General features: G+C 44.5%; 1 protein-coding gene across 1 annotated transcript in view; it reads right to left on the reverse strand.

The window, feature by feature from the left end:
* The window catches only part of NPDC1 (neural proliferation, differentiation and control 1), a 366,783-nt gene that overhangs the window by 15,887 nt on the left and 327,199 nt on the right, over window positions 1-23,697 (reverse strand). Inside the window, exons 7-8 of the mRNA XM_030206816.1 lie at window positions 14,644-14,723; window positions 10,934-11,033 (exon numbers count right to left, since the gene is read on the reverse strand). Of these exons, the coding sequence (XP_030062676.1) occupies window positions 10,934-11,033; window positions 14,644-14,723 (180 nt within the window). The remainder of the gene's footprint in view (window positions 1-10,933; window positions 11,034-14,643; window positions 14,724-23,697) is intronic.

The raw sequence follows: 23,697 nt of genomic DNA on the forward strand, positions 1-23,697 counted from the left end.
AAAAAAAAATATTTATTTTACCTGACCTGGGGCTTCGGTGATGGTGGTAGATAGTGGAGCAGACTCAGAGCGCAATCGTTGTGCTATGCTCCATGTGCGCTGTTGTGGGGCCACGGGAGAGTGCTGCTGAGGCAGGACAGACCGGCAGAGTGGAGGAACCACAACCGCGACGATAGCCAGCACATTTTCCCCTCCCATGCAGCACTGCGGTGCCGTTGCGCATGAGGGGGAGGAACAGAGCTCAGGGAGTGAGCGACGGCGTAGCGGCGCCAGCGTCTACAATGACTGCAGCCTGCACTAAAAACAAAATTAGGCAGAGGAGGACCGGACAGCTGCCAGCTGCCTGGGTGGGCCTGAGCCGAGATTGGGCGGGCCTGGGCCCACCCAGGCCCACCCGTAGCTACGCCCCTGGTTGAGTGGAAGAGTAGACTAGTGGTTAGAGCACCAGTCTTGACATCCAGAGTACCTGGTTCAAATCCCACTGCTGCTTCTTGTGATCTTGGGGCAAGTCACTTAACTCTCTGTTGCTTCAGGTACAAAATTAGACTGTGAGCCCTCCATGTACAGGCAAATACCTAGTGTGCCTGAATGTAACACACCTTGAGCTACTACTGAAAAAGGTGTGAGCAAAATCCAAATAAATAAATAATACCTGCTTTTGATTTCTGTCTGCCATTTTCAAGGCACAGACCATACAAGTCTGCCCGACACTGGCCTTATTCTCCAACTACTGAAGTTTTCATCTAAGTCCCACTCCAGCCTATCCAAATGTACCCATATGCAGTATGGAACCTATGTAAAGTCTAATAAAATAAAACAAAGCAAGGCACAAGTTATATGAGCACACAATATGTAGTGTGTAAACACAAGACATAAATAGTCTGAGCGTCCATTGTATAAACAAATTCATAAAAAAACAAGAGAAATAATGAGTGCATAAGGAATGAAACATAAGGTATGAACAAGCTGGAGTGATAAAGAAACCTTTGGAAAATTTGAATAATACATACTTGTCAGTGGTGCAATCAACAATTGGGTCATGGATTGAAATGAACATACATGAGAGCATAACTTGAAAGTACGGCGTGTTTCAACAAACACTAAAATGCTATGATATTTACAAACTAAGGCATATTAATACAGTGCAATCCACTTAAGTGCAAGGATCTGGGACCAAAGAAATACATGCTGTTAACCGGAGCGTGCACTTAACCGTTGTGACCCAAAGATGCCTGACATCTGATAAACATATGTAAAGTACTGTTTATTATACATATAGTATACAGTCTCCGTTAACTGACGTTAGGCTTACTTGAAGTAATCAGTCATAGTCCTCTGTACACTCTTCTGTCTGTGAGTTCCATAGACTACATCTGCCAGATGGTAAAAACTGTCATAGCACTGACATCCAGTGGCCTCCAGATAGGCCCACATGGTGTTGAGACTCTCCAGCGCTCTTGCAAAAGTGACAGAAGGGTGTTGAATTTCGTCAGCATGAGCCTCGCTGCTCATTTCATCATCTGTTTCATCATCAGCCGTTGCCTGGGTGTAGGCACATATCTCGACATCAGTGCTGTCGTCAGCTGTTTGTAGATCATAATCAACAGCTACAAAGTGATGAAACTCCTCTTCAGTAACACAGGCTGGGATGTCAATAGCCTGTTCATCTGACGCGTTTGCAACAGCTGCATCTGTTTCGTCCCTCTCCACATCCCTAACAAAGCTTGCCCGCTTGTAGGAGTTCACAATGGTTGCCTGTGTAACATGATTCCAGGCTTCTTTCTGCATATGTAGGGAATCCAACAGTGATAGATTACGAGCCAGTTCAACAGCACGTTTATCCTTGCCAGTCTGGTCATCCATAACGCTCATCAGATGACGTAGCACAAGAGCCCGGATACTGTTGTTTGAAATTGGCTATTATGCCCTGATCCATAGGTTGGATCAGAGAGGTAGTGTTTGGTGGCAGGAAGACCACCTTGACATTAGACAGCCTGACATCATCACTGTGTGCAGCACAATTATCACAAAGCAACAAAATCTGACGATTTTGTGCCCGCATTCTAGTGTCTAACTTCTTTAGCCACTGCTTCCAAATTTCCCCAATCATCCATGAATTTGTGTTAGCCTCGTATGACACAGGAAGTCACTTAACATTCTTGAAGCAACGGGGCTGTCTGCTCTTTCCAATGATGAGTGGTTCCAACTTCTCACTCCCATCCATATTGCAGCAAAGGAGGATCGTCAGTCAGTCCTTCGACGTTTTACTTCCTGTAGTTTCGGCTTGTTTGAATGCAAGTGTTCCATCAGGAATCACTCACCAGTAGAGACCATTTTTGTCAGCACTGAAAATGTCACGAGGTGCAAACTCGTTCAAGATGGTAGGAAGAACTGAAACAACCCAATTTTCAGCACCAAAAGTCATCAGCGTCTTGTTTTTCACCATGCTGTTTCTTGAATTTTATGTTGTTCCTCTCCTTCCACCTTTCCAACCATCCAACAGTGGCTTTGAACTGCCTGCTCAGCCATTGACTTACCTACCTGCCTGCCAGATTTTCAGCCATAGACTTACCTAATCGCCAACCCAAAACCAGCCATTGACTTACCTACCTGCCTGCCAGATTTTCAGCCATAGACTTACCTAATCGCCAACCCAAAACCTTGCTTCAAGCCCTATCTATCTGCCTTATACTTCAGTCATTACAGACTCACCCACCAACACTTGTTAACTGCTCAACACCTCAGTCACTATATAGTCACCTGCTACACCTCAGTCACTACCTATGGCCCCTGTCCATGTTCTCTTCCTTGCCCTGTCCCTTCCTAATCTTCTTTCCCCCCCACTCCCACTGTCTACCATTAGAACTACCCGCTGCCCTCCCACCCTGCCCGCAACCACAATACCCTATTCACCTCCATCCCTCACCTCACCATCCCTCTTGTCCCCCTCCTCCTTCCTGGCTCTCAACCTTCAGCACTTCCTTCCTGCCATTAACCCATCCCCTTTCCTCCTAAGTACACCCCGTCTTCGTCGCCTTCGTCGCCCGACCTCCCCCACCCTCCTCCGCACTCTCTTGCTCCTCCTCCTGCTATCCGCAGGAGACATTAACCCTAATCCGGGTCCCCCCCACCTGTCCCCATCCTATCCTTGTGAACGGTCCCGGGATGTTTCCAATCTCGTCTCTATTCCCCTCCTTCCCCCCCTCCTCCCTCCCCTTCTCATGCGCCTTGTGGAATGCCCACTCAGTCTGCAACAAACTGCCTCTCACCCACGATCTCTTTATCTCTCGCTCCCTTCAACTGCTCGCCCTAACCAAAACCTGGATCTCCCCGGAAGACTCTGCCTCAGTTGCAGCCCTCTGCCATGGAGGCTATCTCTTCTCCCACACGCCCCGCCCAATCGGCCGCGGCGGAGGCGTTGGGCTACTACTATCACCCTCCTGTAGTTTCCAACCCCTCCACCTACCGCAATCGCACTGCTTCCCATCCTTCGAAGTCCATTCCATCCGGCTATTTTACCCGCTACCACTCAGAGTGGCAGTCATTTACCGCCCCCCGGATAAATCCTTCCCTTCCTTCCTTACCGACTTTGATGCTTGGCTCTCTGTCTTTCTTGACCCCTCATCTCCGTCCCTCATTCTCGGAGACTTTAACGTACATGCTGATGACCTATCCGACCCCCATACTTCTAAGTTCCTCACCCTAACATCCTCCTTCAACCTCCAGCTGTGCTCCACCACCCCTACTCACCGTGACGGACATTGTCTTGACCTCGTCCTCTCCTCCTCCGGCTCACCCTCCAATTTCCACGTCTCAGCTCTTCCTCTCTCCGACCATCACCTGATCACATTCACACTTCTTCACTCCCCCCCCCTCCACCCCGTCCAACTTTAACCACCACCTCCAGGAACCTCCAGGCTATTGACCCCTCCACCCTATCATCTACTATCTCTAATCTCCTCCCCTCCATCACGTCCCTCGTAACTGTCGACACAGCGGTCTCCGCTTACAATACCGCTCTCTCCTCTGCTTTGGACACCCTCGCGCCATCCATCTCCCGTCCCACAAAGCGCACCAATCCCCAGCCCTGGCTGACTCCTTGCATCCGTTACCTTCGCTCCTGCACCCGATCCGCTGAGCGCCTCTGGAGGAAATCTCGTACCCTTTCAGACTTCCTCCACTACAAATTCATGCTATCCTCCCTCCACTCCTCCCTATTCCGTGCAAAACAGGACTACTACACCCAATTGACCAATTCTCTCAGCTCCAACCCTCGTCGTCTCTTCACCACCCTTAACTCCCTCCTAAAAGTGCCCCCCGCTCCTACTCCCCCTTCTCTCTCTCCTCAATCACTGGCCGACTACTTCCGCGACAAAGTGCAAAAGATCAACCTTGAGTTCACGACCAAACCTCCACCTCCCCTTCACCCTTTAACCCTCTCCCTCAACCAACCTACCCAGGTCTCCTTCTCCTCCTTTCCTGAGATCACCGAGGATGAAACTTCCCGCCTTCTTTCCTCCTCGAAATGCACCACCTGTTCCTCTGATCCCATCCCCACCAACCTACTCAACACTATCTCCCATACTGTCACCCCCGCCATCTGTCGCATCCTCAACCTCTCTCTCTCCACGGCAACTGTCCCTGACACCTTCAAACACGCTGTTGTCACACCTCTCCTAAAAAAACCTTCACTTGACCCTACCTGCCCCTCTAACTACCGCCCCATCTCTCTTTTACCCTTCCTTTCCAAATTACTTGAGCGCGCCGTTCACAGCCGCTGCCTTGATTTTCTCTCCTCTCATGACATCCTCGATCCACTTCAATCCGGTTTTCGCCCTCTGCACTCGACAGAAACAGCACTCTCTAAAGTTTGCAATGACCTGCTCCTGGCCAAATCCAGAGGTCATTACTCCATCCTCATCCTCCTCGATCTTTCCGCCGCGTTTGACACTGTCAACCATGATTTACTTCTTGCCACGTTATCCTCTTTTGGATTCCAAGGCCCTGTCCTCTCCTGGTTCTCCTCTTATCTCTCCCACCGCACTTTCAGGGTACACTCCCATGGATCTTCCTCCACTCCCATCCCACTATGTGTTGGAGTTCCCCAGGGATCTGTCCTTGGACCCCTTCTCTTCTCAATCTACACCTCTTCCCTGGGCTCGCTGATCTCGTCTCATGGTTTCCAGTATCATCTTTATGCCGATGACACTCAGCTATACCTCTCCACACCTGACATCACCGCGGTGACCCAGGCCAAGGTATCGGCCTGTTTATCCGACATCGCGGCATGGATGTCCAACCGCCACCTGAAGCTGAACATGTCCAAGACCGAGCTCCTCGTCTTTCCTCCCAAACCCACTTCTCCTCTTCCTCCACTCTCTATCTCTGTTGATAACACCCTCATCCTCCCCGTCCCATCTGCCCGCAACCTCGGAGTCATCTTTGACTCCTCCCTCTCCTTCTCTGCGCATATCCAACAGACTGCCAAGACCTGTCGCTTCTTCCTCTTCAACATCAGCAAAATTCGCCCTTTCCTCTCTGAGCACACCACCAGAACTCTCGTCCACGCTCTCATTACCTCTCGCCTTGATTACTGCAACTTACTCCTCACCGGCCTCCCACTCAGCCATCTATTCCCCTTCAATCAGTTCAGTACGCTGCTGCACGTCTTATATTCCGCCAAAACCGATATACTCATATCACCCCTCTCCTCAAATCACTTCATTGGCTTCCAATCAGATATCGCATACAATTCAAGCTCCTCCTCCTTACCTACAAGTGCACTCAGTCTGCGGCTCCTCACTACCTCTCCACCCTCATCTCCCCCTATGTTCCCGCCGTAACCTCCGCTCACAGGACAAAGCCCTTCTCTCAGTACCCTTCTCCACCACTGCCAACTCCAGGCTCCGCTCATTCTGCCTTGCTTCACCCTATGCCTGGAACAATCTTCCTTTACCCATTCGCCATGCCCCCTCCCTACCCATCTTCAAATCTCTGCTTAAAACTCACCTCTTCTATGCTGCCTTCGGCGCCTAACCGCTCTAGATAGACAGAATGCCCCTATCTATCCACTCTATCAGATTAACTGTTCACTCGTCCTCTAGATTGTTCACTTGTCTTTAGATTGTTCTCTTGTCTTTTAGATTGTAAGCTCTTTGAGCAGGGACCGTCCTTCTATGTCTAAATTGTACAGCGCTGCGTAACCCTAGTAGCGCTTTAGAAATGCTAGTTAGTAGTAGTAGTAGTTAGTCCAAGACTTTCAGCTAGCTGATTAGCTTTCTCCATAAGCAGTGGACCACTGACAGGAAACGGTCTGCTCCTGACTTGAGAAAACCACCAAAGAAGAGCATCTTCTACCTCCTCAGCTTTTCAACCCGTTTTCGTTTCCGGTGTGAATTTGTATTGTTTTGCCAGTCTTCCAGAAGCTGGTCTTTCTGCTTCAAGATACATGAAATTTGACTGGGATTGACACCATATTCTTTAGCAATAGATGCTTAACTTTGTTTGTTTTCTAATTTTTTAAGAACTTCTATTCGTTCAGCCAGTGTTAAAGTCTTACAGTTGTGCAACAATGACGACTCCAGTGTACACTCTAACAACATTCTTTTGCTTATTCTGCCTGTAGCAGTTAACCACCGAGATTTCAAATTTACCACCCCTTTGTCACGTGCCAATCGGCTTCCATATTCTGCAAGTGCGCTTCTGTGGAGTCTTTCCTGCAGAGAAGTGGTCTTAAACCATGCATATAAGCGAATCTTGCACTTATCAGTGGTGTGCTAAGCCGAAGTTTGTCCCCACAGAAACTGATGGCGTCAAATACGGGACTGACGTACGGCATGCAGTTAAACAAAGCATGTGCTTATCTGACATGCATTTAAATGGAATGCACTGTACATGCAAATTCATTATGTTCACATTTGAGAGACAATGTCTTTTTTTTAATAATCTGAGACAAGACTCAGTGCACAATTCATTCATTTTTTATACCACTAGTCATTCCTTTTCATTTTTTAATATTCCTTTATATTATATTTTTTTTATATATAGTTGGGATGATGATGTTGCATTTTGTAGTATCTTTTTAAGAGCTCTTTAGCTGCACACTGCCATCTGTGTGCATGTGTCCATTTTTTTGGCGCAGATTACATTTGCTCTACATGTATTTATCATTCTATCATTTATTATACAGCTGCTATAGTCTCTCTTAGCACTTGCTCAGTATTTTTTTTTTGTCCCACACGCTGAGGGATATGTGCACTATCTTTTTACAGGAATGTCATTACATCATTCGGATGCACCTATTTTTGAACACTCCACATTGGCGCCCTTTGTTTTGCTAAGAATTTTTGTCGAGATTGATGACATTTGTTTCGCAACCTCAGCTTGGTTAAGTTTGGTTTTTTTTTTTTTTTTTAACTTTACAGACATTTTGAGCACATTTTATTTCAGTTTTACTTTGTCTTTTTGCCTTACTTTGTAAATATCACAGCTTTTCAGTTTAAACACAACGTATTTTCAAATTATGCTCTCACGTATGTTCTTCATTTCAATCCACAACCCAATTGTTGATTGTGTCACTGACAACTATGCATTATTCAAAATTTCAAAAGGTTTCCTTATCACCCCAGCTTGTTCATTCCCTATGTGCCCATTATTTTTCTTGTGTTTTTATGGATTTGTTTACACACTGTGCGCCCAAACTACGTCTTGTGTTCATGCACTACATATTATGTGCTCCTGTAATTCGTGCCTTGCTTTAATGCTTTGGGTAATTTTTTAGTCTTTACATAGGTGCCATACTGCATATTGTGATGTGCGTATAAACTCTTTACATCTGATATATGCACATTTGGGTACGTCTCTCTCTGTATTTATTATTGCAATATTTTAATTGCTGTGTTTGTTTGTTTGTTTTTTGTTTGCTTTTTAACCACAGTATTTTGCTGAGCTGATTTAAATGCCTTATTCTTGAAAGCTTTTTATGTACCATTGTTTTTAAGTTAGGCTCTTTTTATTTTTAAATCAAATTGTGTATGTTGTTGACCTGGTTCATATACATTAGCCTGGCTAGCCTTTTATGTACATGTGACTCATATTTATGGTTGTTTATTTATATACTTTTTAATTCTCCTGATGCAGGCAGAATAGCTAAAAAAAACAGCTTTCCTTAAGCAGTAATGTGCTTTCCCATGTGTGTTATGTGAGCAATTGTTAATAAAGGACCCTTTTTGAAGATATCTTTGGCTGCATACTGGTTCTTTGGTCATCTCCATTGTTCTGCTACTACACTCTGAGGTGTGGAGAGTAGTCCCTCTTCTTTTTTTCCTTTCCTTACCCCCATACTCTCCATGAACCCATGCTGTGTTTGGCAAAATATTGGTGAGGCCATGGCCCCAATAGCATACCCTATACTGCTATGTGTGAACAGACTGGTTCTGGAAGATCTTGAAGTCCATGCTAATTGATATGGACTGGAGAATATGTTACATTCATCAGGACAGAATCTACTGGAGATTGCTGAGGGTATTCTTTTGGAAGAATGAAGAAACATGCTCTGTCATATCTGGGCCCAATTTTATGGAACAAGTTGTCTGGGGAATTATAAAAGCTTACTGATAAGACATTTTCAGAGACAGTGTAAAATCTGCTTGTTTATAGTTGCATTTGGGAAAGAATAGGGGGCTACTAGGTTAGTGGGAGCTGTTGGAGAGTCTTACCCCCCTGTTTACTAAGCCGCGCTAGTTGAGCCATGCGCTAATGCCAACACAGCCCATTCAAAGGGCTGCTAGCATGGCTTAGTAAACAGGAGGGTTAGTTTTTTTATTGAATATCATTTGACTATGTAAACTGTTATGAGATTTTATGACTTAATGGTATATAGGATGGATGAACAGATGAATGAATGCTCAAATTCTGCAGAATAGTTCTAGTTCAATTTTTATTTGTGATAGTTGGTGATAACATTTGTAGATTACACAAAACTATTCAAAGTTGTTAAACTAAATGAGGACTGTATAAAATTGAAGGAGGACCTCAGGAGGCAGGAAGACTGGATACTCAAATGGTAGATGAAATTTAATGTGGACAAGTGCAAAGTGATGCACATTGGAAAGAATAACCCAAATTATAGCTACACAATGCTAGGTTCCACATTAGAAATCACCACTGAGAAAAAGGATTTAGAAGTCATCATGGACAATATATTGAAATCTTTTCTTGGTGTGCAGCCGCGGCAGGAGCGGTCAAAAAAATCAAACAGAATGCTGGGACTTATTAGGAAAAGACCAGAGAAAAAAAACCAAAGATCATAATGCTTCTATCGCTCCATGGGGAGACCACATCTTGAGTACTGTGTGCAGTTCTGGTCACCTCATCTCAAAGAAGATGACGTGGAACTGGAAAAGGTACAAAGAAGGGTGACCAAAATGATTAAAGGGATGGAACTCCTCTCATAGGAGGAAAGGCTACATAGGTTATCTATTTCTCTCTATTTATACACACACATACATATATAATATACATACACACATTTGGATAAAAAGAACATAAAACCAATGAAGAAAATATACTTCGACAAAAGATGAGAGACTTAGGAACCAGACCACGAAAGGATGCAACATAACCAAGAGTATGCTGGTAAACACTTCGGGTTTACATTTTTTCCTACTACCTCCAACAAGCCCCCTTCCCCATCCCAAATTACTGAGGTGACTAAAATTGCATAGCAGCTGTGAATTTCCTAGTGACAGGTACTAAGTCTCTGCCTGTCAGTGCAAGTTGCACTTTTGGGATCAGAGAGCACAGAGGCTTGAAGAAGCTCTTCAGGAGAGCCATAGTCCTTGTGGGGAAGTTATCTGAAGAGGAAATGAGGTGTAAATGTCCCTCATCACTGAGCCTCCTGTCAGCTCTCCTTCAAAAAGGCCCTCTGCATTCACAGCTCTCACTAGGGTCAGGGTTTTGTCAAGAAGGAGGCCTCAAGATCTCACAGGAATTGCTTACTTATTCCCTAGACTGCCAGAGTGCAACAAGCAGGAATTTAAGAGGACTATAAAGATGTAATGACCACACTTAATCTAAGCCATGTTGCCTTATTAATGACATCAGTTGACCATGTGAAAGGCTTTACTGAAGTTCCCCCATGGAGTCTTTGTGACCTGTACATTGTAACCTTGCAATAGTGGTAGACTGTCAGTTGGTCTGCATGCCTGCTGCTATACAATACTGTATGTGAGAATGATAAGACTCAAATACTGTAAAGTGTGCAACTTTTGCTGCACAGTAAGGATATGAATGAGGAAACACTTCATTTTTTTCTTCTATAAATCATATATATATATATATTGTATTTTGTGATTTAGTTTATGCCAAGGAAAGGAAACAAACACGGGTGTTTTCAATGTTGTTTAAGTAGCAGCACATTCCTGCTGCAGAAGACCGGTTCAATGCAATAGAGCAAAGTGGATGAGGAAAAGCTGGGTTTACTGCAGCACTTGATAGAACACAAGAATAGCCATATTGGGTCAGACCAATGGCCCATCTAGCCCAGTATACTGTTTACAGCAGTGGCCAATCCAGGACACAAGTATCTATCAGAAACCCAAACAGTAGCACATTCCATGCTACCAATCCCAGAGCAAGCAGTGGCTTCCCCATGTCCATCTCAATAACAGACTATGGACTTTTCTCCTCCAGGAATTTGTCCAAATCTTTTTTTTTTTTAATTCAGATAGTCCACTGTTCATTCTACTTCATTGAGAGAAATGATCATTTAACCATACCCTCTGTTTTCTGTCCAATAACCAATTCCTAATCCACACCAGAACATTGCCTCCTATCCCATGCACTTTAATTTTCTCAGGAGTTTCTCATGAGGAACTTTTTCAAAAGCTTTCTGCCCTCCTATTTATTCCATCTGAAAGGCTGCAATACTTACAGGGGCTAATCCAGGGCACTCATAGACCGTAAAATCTCCATCTTCGTTTTCTTCATCAGATGTTGTTGCTGAATCTGGAAGTTTGGGCTCTTCTTTATGCCTTAAAACAAAAAGGCAAAAACAGCAGGAAAGGTATGAAAAAAGGTGACACAATTGTTGTTGAAAGAAGACCAGATGGTTTATCCTTTGCTGAAAGGAGCCCAACTATGACCCTGGACTACTAGATAAACAATAATAGGTAGTCGTTCAGAATGATTTAACTTGGCAAGAGGTGCTCCTGCCAGTTAAACTGTGGTGAGCCGGCCAACCCTGGATTTTCAGTGGCAGTTAATTGGATCGTGCCACTGAAAATTTGGTTTAACTGCTGTGGTGCTATCTGGTTAGAGTGTTCTGGGGCAGAGCTGGGGTGGTCCATGGATTTGCCTGGTTAGCGGAGACATTCAGTGTGCTAACTGGGTAAGCAGACCCAAGTCAGAAACCTTTATTTAGGCACTTACCTGGGTACCAGTCTGAATACTGCCACTAACTGGATTAGTTCCAGCAACCAGATATTTAATGCTAGTGACTGGATTAGGCCTGGCATTGAATGTCTGGGTCAAATTCAGCCTGTGGGAGTCAGTGTCTTTACATTTGGTGAATGCAGAGGGCTGAATATTAGAGGGTAAATATAATCTCTCCTGAACAGAAGACTCTAGGCATATGGAAAGAGGACAGGTTTTCAATGCAATCTATATCACCCTTAGCACATATTTCCAAGTCATTATAAATAGACTAGCTCACACCTTTTAATTGCCCATTCTAAAGTACCTTTTAGGGTCCTTTTATTCTTCTGTACAGTACAAAACCATCTTAATTAGCAGTTGTATGTTATAAGTAAGTTGAGTTATGTGGCTGGGAGACTCAGGAAGACCTGCCCAAACTAAAACCAACAGGGGGATGATCAGAAGCAAACGCTGGCACTAGTATCGTTTGCTAACGTGCTCGAGTGCTCTGAACGCAACTAGCATGCAAATGCATGCTAAACAGGGCTAAACATAATCATCCCCAATGATCAGTGGCCAGTGCGCCAAAGATTGGGTCACTGGCCCGCGGCAAACCCTACGCCAGCTCTGAGCTGGTGTTAGGGTTTGAAGATCACTGGAGAGGAATTGTGAGCCCTGTCCACAGCAAACCTGCCAGCGACAGGGGGCTGGAGGTCCGCCGGACCTCCAGCCCCCCGAAGATCCCCCCCTCAGGTTCAGGGAGGGCTGGAGATCCGGTGGGTCTCCAGCCCCCCAACACCCCCAGCAAAAGGTCTCTGGTGGCCTAGTGGGTGACCAAACAACCCCCCCCCCCAGCAACGGGGGGGGGGGGGCTGGAGGTCCCCCCTGACAACCCCCCCCCCCAGGTTCAGGGAGGGCTGGAGATCCGGTGGGTCTCCAGCTCCCCTAGGTCCCCCAGCAAGGGGTCCCTGGTGTCCAGTCCCCCCTACCTCCCTACCTTATGTGTTGGAGGAGGGAGGGTAGCCTGCCTGCCTCCCTCCGCTTCCTGCGATGCCGCAAAATGGCGGGGCCAGCCCTGCCCAGTGTATCCACCAATTTGCGGCATCGCAGGAAGAGGAGGGAGGCAGGCAGGCAACCCCCCTCCTCCAACAAACAGGTAGGGGGGTAGGGGGGACAGGACCACCAGGACCCCTTGCTGGGGGAGTAGGGGGGGGCTGGAGACCCTCCTAACCTGGGGGGGGATGGTCGGGGGGACCGGAGGTCCAGCAGAGCCTCCAGCCCCCCGGTCGCTGGTGGGGGGTTTGGTTGGTCACCCACTAGTCCACCAGGGACCCTTTGCTGCGGGAGTTGGGGGGGGGGGCTCGAGACCCACCAGATCTCCAGCCCTCCCTGAACCTGCGGGGGGGGAGGGATCATTGGGGACCCGGAGGTCTGCGGGACCTCCAGCCCCTGTTGCTCAGGGCAGGGGTAGTTGGGGACTTGGTGGTCTCATGGACCTCCAGCCGTGTTTGACAGGTTTGGGCTTTTGACAGCCCAGATCTGTCAAACAATGCGGGAGGATTGTGCTGAGGCACAATTCTCTCCGCACTTCTACATCATGATCAGAGATAATTGCGTGCTTAAATTTGCATGCAATTATCTCTGATCATAGGTCTAATAATGCCCTGCGCTGTTCCAGCGCTATTTTTGGAGCGCTGTTTGGAACAGCGCGAGGTTTTGATCATCTGTTTGCAAATGAGTAGTTAGGGCAGTGATTCCCATACCTGTCCTGAGGGAACGCCAGCCAGTCAGGTTTTCAATTAGTTTTTGCATCATAAAGTATAATCTACTGGGACTAAGCAGGTTGGAATTAGTTTTTTAGGGTATTAATAATCAGCACTTAATTATGTACTAGTGATTGGTACTTGATTTCCTTTTAATTTTTTTTGTTGTTCACCAATCCTCCCTTTCATGTGGACTTGAACTCCGTGAAAATTTCTGTTTTGTATTTTCTTGTGGTATAAGTATAATGTCCTTGTTTCCTGGTGAAATTGATAATAAAAATTATTTAAAAATCCCAAAACATAGTAGATGATGACATAAGAAGACCTGTATGGTCCGTTCAGTCTACCCAACAAGATAAACTCATAGTACTTACTACTAATCATTTCTATAGCGTTATTAGATGTATGCAGCGCTGTACACATTATATATGCAGATACTTTCTCCACAATATTCATGAGATTGACTTGCATATGCTGCCTGCTTGGTATGTGTTCAAAAAAATCCGCAATCAAGCGGAGAACTCGAACTCCCCACGGGAAAACACAGATAAAGGTAAAAAGTGGGATGTTTGACCACGGAAATACAAATCCTGGAGACAATATCTTAAAAACTTCTTTATTGATGAAAAGACTCGACACAACTGTTGTATTTCGGCCTATAGGCCTGCATCAGGAGTCTACCGCTATGACGCAGCGTATGTGAATCTGAAATGCCTGAAACACGATTTGGTCTGTGTGGCGAACCAAACGTGATGTGATTGGCTGTATTGCGAAAGTGGTCTTGAGAAAGACCTTTCGTGGTAAGCTTGTCCGTAGCGGGTCACTAGGAACACACAATGTTCCATGCTGTGTTCCTAGTGACCCGCTACGGACAAGCTTACCATGAAAGGACTTTCTCAAGACCACTTTTGCAATACAGCATTTCACATACGCTACGTCATAGCGTAGACTCCTGATGCAGGCCTGTAGCCGAAACACACAGTTGTGTCGAGTCTTTTCATCAATAAGAAGTTTTAAGATATTGTCTCCAGGATTTGTATTTCCGTGGTCAAACATCCCACTTTTTACCTATGCCTGCTTGGTATGCACATCTATTTCATGCATATTTATTGTGGAAATTCTGAAAATCTGATTGGCTGTGGTTCCCCCAGGACAGGTTTGGGAATCACTGGGTTAGGAGTTCTGGCTATTTCGTAATGGTTGGTTTACACCAGAAGTGCATCCAGGTTCATGATTGCATGCCTATAGCCTACTGACCAGTCACTCTTCTATATGTAGCCCTAATCAACAAAAGAAGGAGAGAAAACAGAACATGGGGGCAAACTAGGTACTTCAGTAGGTGACAGATTTGAGCAATCCTGAAGACTAGCATGCAAAGTGCAGGAAGCACCAATATTTTCAACAGCTGCTGTTTAGATAACATGCTGCTAGCAGCAAGTTTTCCTTTAGTTTCAGAGCTACTTACTTTTCCATGGATAACATCTGCTGCTTTTGATGCTGGTAGTGATACATTTGAGCACTTTGGGCCAATTTTTTGTCACCAGGCTAAAAAATAGACGATAAAGAAGTTATTAGTCTACATTGCACAGCACAGGTCAGTTTTTCCTAAAAAAAAGGTTGCAGTTTTGCTCACTGTTTTTGACAAGGTTTTATAAGAAATCTGATGAATAACAGGAGAATGGCTAAGTAAAATAATGAGAATTACACACTTTTTATCAAGATACTCTTAATAAAGTGAAATCAGCCTTTTCTTATGCAGCAAGGAGAGTAGAAATGAAACAATTCTGTATTTCTTGAGACAGTTTAATAGGAACAGTAAGACTAATTCGGAATCAGTGTGTGAAATAAGGAAACCCCTATTTCTTCAGCAACATTGCCTCAGGTACAAACTTAGATTGTGAGCCCTCCTGGGACAGAGAAATATCCAGTGTATCTGAATGTAACTTACCTTGAGCTACTACTGAAAAAGGTGTGAGCAAAATCTAAATATTAAAAAAAACTAGCTAATTAAAAATAGATGCTTGAATAATTGGGAAACATCACCCTGCAGCATACAACAGAATCTGAGCATCCAGTCCAAAGGTTTTTGAGATTGGTCTTCATCACACAAGTTAGTGGAAATTCATCAGGCCATGATAAAACGAAATTTCAGAGGGCCTAAGAAAAAGAGTAGTTCCAGAAAGGGTAACAAGACCCTTTCTAAATATTTGAGGCTCCAGTCACACCAATACAGACAGATAGCCTACAAAATGTGGAGGAGTGGCCTAGTGGTTAGAGCACTGGTCTTGCAATCCAAAGGTGGCCGGTTCAAATACCACTGCTGCTCCTTGTGATCTTGGGCAAGTCACTTAACCCTCCATTGCCTCAGGTACAAACTTAGATTGTGAGCCCTCCTGGGACAGAGAAATATCCAGTGTACCTGAATGTAACTCACCTTGAGCTACTATTGAAAAAGGTGTGAGCAAAATCTAAATAAATAAATGTCAAAAGTTGAAGACTACAGGGACTTTACCCAGGCGCAGTTGACCTTCACACATCAGCTCTGGCACATATCAGTACTAGAAATTCATCCAGGAAGCCTGAAGTCTCTAAGACTAACATCTAAACATTTGTAGGCCTTTGTTGCTGTGGCAAATCTAAGGGTTCCTACATCATCTATCAGGAAAAAAGCCAAATGGTGATGGTGTTCATGTGATAATAGCTAGGTAGAAATCACTGCACTCTAAAAAGAACACTGCTGCCAATCTCAGACTTGCTAAGAGCATCTGAATGACTCACAAGACTTCCGGAATAATGGGGTCAATTTTCAAAGCAATTTAACTGGGCAGGAGAGGCTCCTCTGCTTAAATTACTTGTGTGGGGCTATCCCCTGTCTGAGGGAAGAGTCAGCCCTTAGCCACTAAAGTTAACCAGACAAATCAGACTGCATGGCATGGTTTAATATTAAGATAAGCACTGAGATGGTTCATTCAATAGTGAAGGTTCTAGACTTTAAAAAAAATAACTTTGTTCAGATGGGGGATTACCTCAATAAATTGTTTGCTGAAAGGGAACATCTGGGAAAAGTATGAAAGCAGTTGTCAAAATTAAAATGAGCTATTGTAGGGCAACAAACCTTCTTGTAAAGAAAGTAAATAAAAGTAAGAAGAAAAAAAAGGCCACTTTGATTCTCAAAAGTAGTAGCTGAAAAGTAAGGAAATAAGAGATGGCAGAAAGAGAAAGACAGGACACAATATCTGGAAAAACTAAGAGAAGCTGTAAATGCAAAAGATGTAAATGAAATAAAAAAATAGCTAATATGGTAAAATGAGGGGGGGACACACAACATTTAAAAAATATATTAGTGTAATCGACCCCAACACGCTCCTCTGGCTTAGCTCCTCACCTCGGGGAGGCCTCTCTCGTCCACACACACTATTCCCCAGGAGCCGGGGAGTTCACAAATTTCTTCTTCTCTGCCTCACACTTACAGTCAGTAGCTTCGGCTGCAAAAACTTTAACTTGCTTTACTAACACACTTGGAAAAAACAGTTCATAAATGTCAACTTGATCTGAACAATACAGGGTGGTTAGTTCTCCTTCAGATGGTCAGCATAGTGCAAAACATAGTCAATAAGATCAGGGAATTTATGGTTCTCAGTTTCAATCTTATCTCCTCTATTTACAAAAACAGAAACGGTACTTGGTGATTTTCCTCTCTTGATTAAACTCAGTCCACATGCATCTCCACACATACAAGTGTTGCAGTTATCCAAAAATGGTCTCGCAGTTTCTTTTTACACTCCTCTGATCACTGCCTGGGAAAGATTAAGTGGGGTAACTAGCCACACCGTGTCTCCGCAATGCACTAGTCCTCTTTCTGTTCCTTCTTTCTACTGGTAGCTTTGTCTTGTAGAATCATAAGTAAGAGCAGTACATAGGTGAGCTGTACTGGTCTTACTTTGCCCATAATCCACGCACGATTATGCCTTATCCTCTGATCAAGGTCTGTTTAGGTAGTGTAGGTTTTGCCAGAAATCAGGCACGCCCACTCTGACTTCACTCACCTGGTGTTTCTCTCCTCCATTGTTACCTCGCTGGGAACCCTCTGCAGATCCCTTCTGCCTTGTGCAGAAGTTTCCAACACCACGTTCATAAACTTCTCCTGTCTTGGTGCCTGGGACTTCCCCCTAGGTTCTATGGGTCTTGGTGGGGGTGGGCTACCAAGACCAGATTTTCCCTCAAGTCATAACTTATTCTCTGGCTAGGGTTACCATAACGTCCGGATTTCCCCGGACATGTCCTCTTTTTGAGGGCATGTCCGAGGCGTCCGGCGGATTTTGCCCCCGCCCACGTTTGTCCGGATTTCTGGACAAACGTGGGCGGCGGGTAGGCGTGGGCGATCGGCGCGTGGTCTCCCGTCCCCTCCCCTTCCTTACCATGTTCCCTGGTGGTCTAGTGACGTCTTCGGGGCAGGAAAGAGCCCCCTCTTTCCTGCCCGGAGCGCTTGCCTCCCCTGTCTATCATCCTTCTCGGTCTGGCTGGGGATTCAAAATGGCCGCCGAGAGTTGAACTCTCGCGAGGCCGCTTCAACTCTCGTGGCCATTTTGAATCCCAGCCATACCGAGAGGATGCAGCAGGCAAGGCAGGCAGCGCTCCGGGCAGGAAAGAGGGGGCTCTTTCCTGCCCCGAAGAGAAGACGCTACTAGACCACCAGGGCTAGACAGTAAGTGAGGGGGGGTATGTGATGGGGGGGAGGGGACTATGTGAGGGGGGGGGAATAGGGGCGGAACCCGGACCTGAAGGGGGCGTGGCAGGGGCGGGGCATGAGGCGGGGCGGGGGCGGGGTAGGGGGGCGTGACATGTGTCCTCTTTTTCAGAGGACACAAAATGGTAACCCTATCTCTGGCCCTGCCTCTAGGGGCTGGCCCTTACAATGATTATACCACTTGGCTGTCAATAACAGTCTCTTAGTGACCATCCTGGAAATCTTTCCTTCTACCCTTTCAGCATGGGTATTTTTTCAAGGGGGGTCACATTAGTGATAGGAGGAAGTGCAAAAGTGGCATTGTGAGATTCAAAAGATGAAGGGGAGGAATATGTAGAAGCTGATACAGAGAAGGTAGAATTGCTTAACAAAGATTTCAGTTCTGTGTTCATAGCTGAAGGGCCAGGGGCAGGACTGCAGAAAACAAACAATAATAGGAAAGAAGGTGTGGTAGATCCTGAATGATTTTCAGAAGACTGTTTTCATGAGGAGCCAGCTAAAGGTGGATATACCGACTGGGTCAAATGACATACACCCAAGGGTCCTGGAAGACCAGAGAAGGGCAGATGTGGTCCCTCTCCACAAAAGCAGAAGTAAGAAAGAAGCTGGAAACTATAGGCCAGTAAGTCTGACTTCTGTGGTAAGTAAATTAATGGAAATAGTGAAGATTCTGGAATCAAGTAGATTGAAAGGAACTGAGGCAACATGATTTCACTACAGGCAGGTCTTGTCAGTCAAATCTGCTTAATTTTTTTTGACTAGGTGACCAGAGAGTTGGATCGAGGGAGAGCGCTAGATGTGATATATTTAGATCTTAGCAAAACCTTCGACACAGTTCTGCATGGACAACTAATAAATAACTTGAGTGCCCTTGGTATGGGCTCTAAAGTGACTCTAACACTGAGACTCACCTACTATGAAACCACATGGTGCTCTGCATTTTACTTTTTTGGCTCCCAGATTCTGGATTGACTTGCCCTGCTCTCTCAGATTTGAACTTCCCTTGCACAGGTCTAAAGCACTTCTCAAGCGTCACTTGGTTCTATGTATGCTTGACTTCTTTCCTATCAACATTTGTATTTCTTTTCTTTCTTTTTGACCATGGTTTTGTAAAGGTGGTATATCAGGTGACATAAACAAACAAACTGAATGGGTTAGGAACTTGTTGAGTGGAAGTCAACAGAGGGTAGTAGTAAATGGAGCTCACTCCGAGGACAGTTTAATAATTTACAATATTTGATATACCACTCTTATCATCCAGAGTGGTGTAAAATATAAAACCAGGAGAAAAAGAATGCAAAAAAAAATAAAAAAAAATAAAAATAAATATATATTCCATTCACACAGAACTAACATGTTCAGACCTAACCCTAACTCAGCAGATAAACAAGAACCATCAGATCACCAATGTTACCTCAGGGTCAGCTCCCTACACCAAAACCTTGCATGAAGAAATCAATTTAAATATTTTCAAGGAGGTTTTCATCTGTAGTGAACTAAGCAATTGGTTCCATAGATATGGAGCATTCCAGTAGTATGCGCTGCCACTTGTGACAGAAAGGCAGGCTTGATGCATACTAGAAAGGGTCAATAAAGCATAATCAGCAGAACGTAATGTCCGTTGCAGGTGATAAAACTGAATCATACGCACCAGGTAAGCTGGTTCACCCCCATGGTGCATTTTATAAGTTAATAACAAAATTTTATATTGAATCCTAAACTCAAAGGGCAGCTAATGGATACCCAGGTGTAACATGATCCTGCAACCCTATACCTCCCAACAAACATATACCATCATTCTGCAAACTACGCAATCTTTTTTTCAAGGTAACCAGCTATATCTAAATAGACGTTACCATAGTCTAATTTAGAAATAACTAACAAATGCAAAAAGAGGTCCCTTCATCAAAGTACAAGTGCACCTGCCGCAGTTTAGTCAATAAACAGAATCCTGAGTGAACAACTCACGATACCTGCTGCTCAAACCACAGCTGCATATCCAAGATCACTCCCAAATACTGGAATGAATCACATAATGTCACTTTGCCATCCAGAAAACTAGGTATAACCAAAGGTGTCAACAGGTGTTCTGTCAACCAACAGGCTTTTTGTTTTGTTTATATTCAGAATTAAACCCATTCTTTCCTAATCCACTGGTATTGGCCAATAAACATTCCATTCAAAGGAACCAAATCAGGTTCCAAAGGATCATAGTAGTCCACTAGCAGAATGCCATCTGCATAGACATAAACCTCTAAAGGGAATGTCTCAATCAATCGAACCAAAGGGGCCACAAAAACAATAAACAAAACAGATGATAAAGATGACCTGAGGCACACCATATCTCAGTGGATATACAGATGACCTTTCCCACCTATCTTAAACGAAATAAGTACGGTTGGCAAGAAAAGAACAAAACCAATTAAAAACTTGACCTGTCAATCCTAACCCTACCAATCTTCCTAATAATATATCAGATGATCCAAGGTCTAGAAATGGCAAGGCCACCTACCTCCATCCACCTTTCCCCTCACATTCTATAACAGCAAGGTCAAAAGCATCTCACTCCCCAGGTGAAAGCCAGACTGAAATGGGCTAAGTGCTCCTATGTTCTCCAAATGTTCAACTAATTGGGCAATGCTATCAGTAGTGTGCTGTAAAGTTCAGTTTTTGAAACACTTCTTTTTAATATTTTTGTTAGCGATATTGCTGAAGGCTGTCTGGTAAGGTTTGCTCTTTGTGGTTGATACCAACATCTGCAATAAGGTACACATCACGGATGGTGTTGATAACATGAGGCGGGACCTAGTGAATGAAGCTTATTGTTCCGAATTTGGCAGCTAAGATTTAATGCTAAAATATGCAGGGTCATATATTAGGGCTGCAAAATCCAAGGGAATGGTACATTTCAGGGGGTGCACAAGAGAGCAGTGGGACTTATGCTGAGTGTGATAATCTTAAGGTGATGGTGAAAGCTAGAAGGATGCTTGAGTGCATAGGAAGAGGAATAGCAGAAAAGAAAAGCAGACCTATGTGGTGAAGTGAAACAAAATGTATTCAGCGCAGACACATCAGTTGTATGCTGATTTTATGTAATCTGCACTGAATAAATTTAGTTTTATTTCACCATGTGGGTCTGTTTTTCTTTTCTGCTGATCTGGATCTTGTAGACAGCTTGCCTGTCTGCTTTTTAGGGAGATGAATGGCCAGTAGGGAAAAGGAGATGATGATGCCCCTGTATAAGATACTGGTGAGACCTCATTTAGAATATTGTGTACAAATTTGGAGACTATACCTTCAAAAAAATATAATCAAGATGGAGCTGGTCCAGAGGATGGCTACTGAAATGGTCAGTGGTCTTCATCAAAGTGTGTACGTACAGACTTAAAGATCACAATATGTATACTTTGGAAGAAAGGCGGGGGACATATGATAGAGACATTTAAATACCTACATGGCATAAATGCACAGGAGGCAAGTCTCTTTCAATTGAAAGGAAGCTCCACAATGAGGGGGCATAGAATGAAGATGAAAGGGGGACAGACTCAGAAGTAACCTGAGGAAATACTTCTTCATGGAAAGGGTGGTGAATTCATGGAACAGCCTCCCGGTGGAGGTAGTGGAGATATAAACTGTACCTGAACTCAAGAAAGCTTGGGACAAGTATATAGATCTCAAAGGGAGAGAAAGGGATAATAGATGGAATGGATGGGCAGACTGGTAATATGGTCTTTATCTGCCTTCAATTTTCTACATTTCTCTGTTTCTACAGTCCTATCTTTGTCCGGTTTCACTTAGCTGTTAAGAGCTGAATATTGTACTTACATGGATAAAGGATAGCCATCCGCACAAACTCAGATATTCAATGACCTGGACTGAATATTTACGTATAACGCCAGCAGCTGCCAAAAAAAATGCTGTGTACCTGGAAGCATTTCATGAAGTCCACTGCAGTGCCCCCTAGGGTGCCCGACTGCTGTCCTGGCATGTCAGAGGGACCAGTCTACTAAAAATGCTGGCTCCTCCCACGTCCAAATGGCTTGACTTTGGACGTTTTAGACTTGGACGTCTTTGCGTTCGAAAATGGCCAAAAATCAAAGATGTCCAAATCCAAGGACGTCCATGGTATTTTCGAACATAAAGATGGACATCTATCTCTTTTCAAAAATGACCTTTTCCCCGCCTCCGAATTTGGATGTTTCACAAAGACGTCCAAATTCCAACTTAGATGTTTCTTTCGAAAATGCCCCTCTTTGTATGATTGTTTATTTTATTTTTCTCTTCTAATGGTTGAACTGTTGTAACAGAGATATCGCAGTGTCTTTATATCATGCCTATGATTGTTCACTTCCTTACTTTATTGAAAATTCAATAAATATATCCTTTTTCTTGAATTATTTAAAGAGGCTTTCTCACTCTCTTTATGTGTGTTCAGATTGGGGTCTAATCATGTCTTTGTTTTTGTTAAAAAATGGACCAATATAAAAGGGCACAGAAACTCTCTCAGCACTGAATATTAACGGTGTGCAGCCTCATAATGTTTAGTTGTACATGACATTTACGGGAATAATGGTTTTGATTTTTGTTTATAATTTTTTGTTTTGGGGCAATGTCATAAAGAATATGTTCTATTTTCAACAGTATGCAAAAATGCATGCATTATTTTCCAATATGCACACATGTGCACTATTTTTCAACAAGTTTATGACAAGAAAAAAACCCTCAAAATTTCATTTTTTTCCTTGTCTTTTCAGTCAGAAATGACATGCATATCCCTACTGTATATGCTTAAGTTTGCCCTTATGAAAGTGTCTTGAGTTTATCTGGCTTGAAAATAAATTTTTGGAGAATGACCTAATGGTATTGCAGAACATGAGTTGTCTATACATTATGATATACTAGTAAAAAAGGCCCGTTTCCGAAACAAATGAAACGGGCGCTAGCAAGGTTTTCCTTGGAGTGTGTATTTTTGAGAGAGTGTGTGTGAGAGAGAGAGAGAGAGAGAGAGAGAGAGAGAGTGAATGTGCGAGTGTGTGTGTGTGACAGAGAGTGAGTGTGAGTGTGTCTGTGAGAATGAGTGTGTGTGTGATGTGTGTGGAAGTGCGTATGTGTGACACAGTGAGTGTGAGAGAGTGTGTTTCACACAGATACAGTGATTGGGAGAGAGAGAGTGAGACTGTGTTCTAGTGTCTCTGAGAGAGAGAGTGTGTGTGTGGGAATGAGATTGTGTGTGTGAGAATGAGTGTGTGCCAGGATGGTCCCCCCTCCTGCAAGGTGCCTCCTCCCTGTCTCCCTGCCATGTGAAAGTGTGTATTTGTGAGAGAGTGAGTGTGTGTGAGTGTGTTTGTGAGAGAGTGTGTGTGTGGGAATGAGAGTGAGTGTGGGAATGAGAGTGTGTAGCAGGATGGGCCCCCCTCCCTCAGATGTGGCCCCCTCCCTCTCCTCCTGCCAGGTGCAAGTGTATGTGTGAGAGAGTGAGACTGTGTGCGAGTGTCTCTGTGAGAGAGTGTGTGTATGGGAATGTGAGTGTGTGTAAGAATGAGAGTGTGTGCCAGGGTGGCCCCCGTCCGCCAGGGTGGCCCCCTCCCTCCCAGGTGCAAGTGTGTGTTTGTGACAGAGAGAGAGAGAGTGTGTGGGGGGGGGGGAATGAGCGTGTGTGCCAGGGTGGGGCACCTCCCTCCCCTCCCCCTCCCAGATTTAAGTGTGTGTTAGTGACAGAGAGAGAGTGAGTGTGTGTGAGTGTGTTTGTGAGAGAGAGAGAGTGTGTGTGTA

This window comes from Microcaecilia unicolor, chromosome 6 (genome assembly GCF_901765095.1).
Source record: "Microcaecilia unicolor chromosome 6, aMicUni1.1, whole genome shotgun sequence".
NCBI lineage: Eukaryota > Metazoa > Chordata > Amphibia > Gymnophiona > Siphonopidae > Microcaecilia > Microcaecilia unicolor.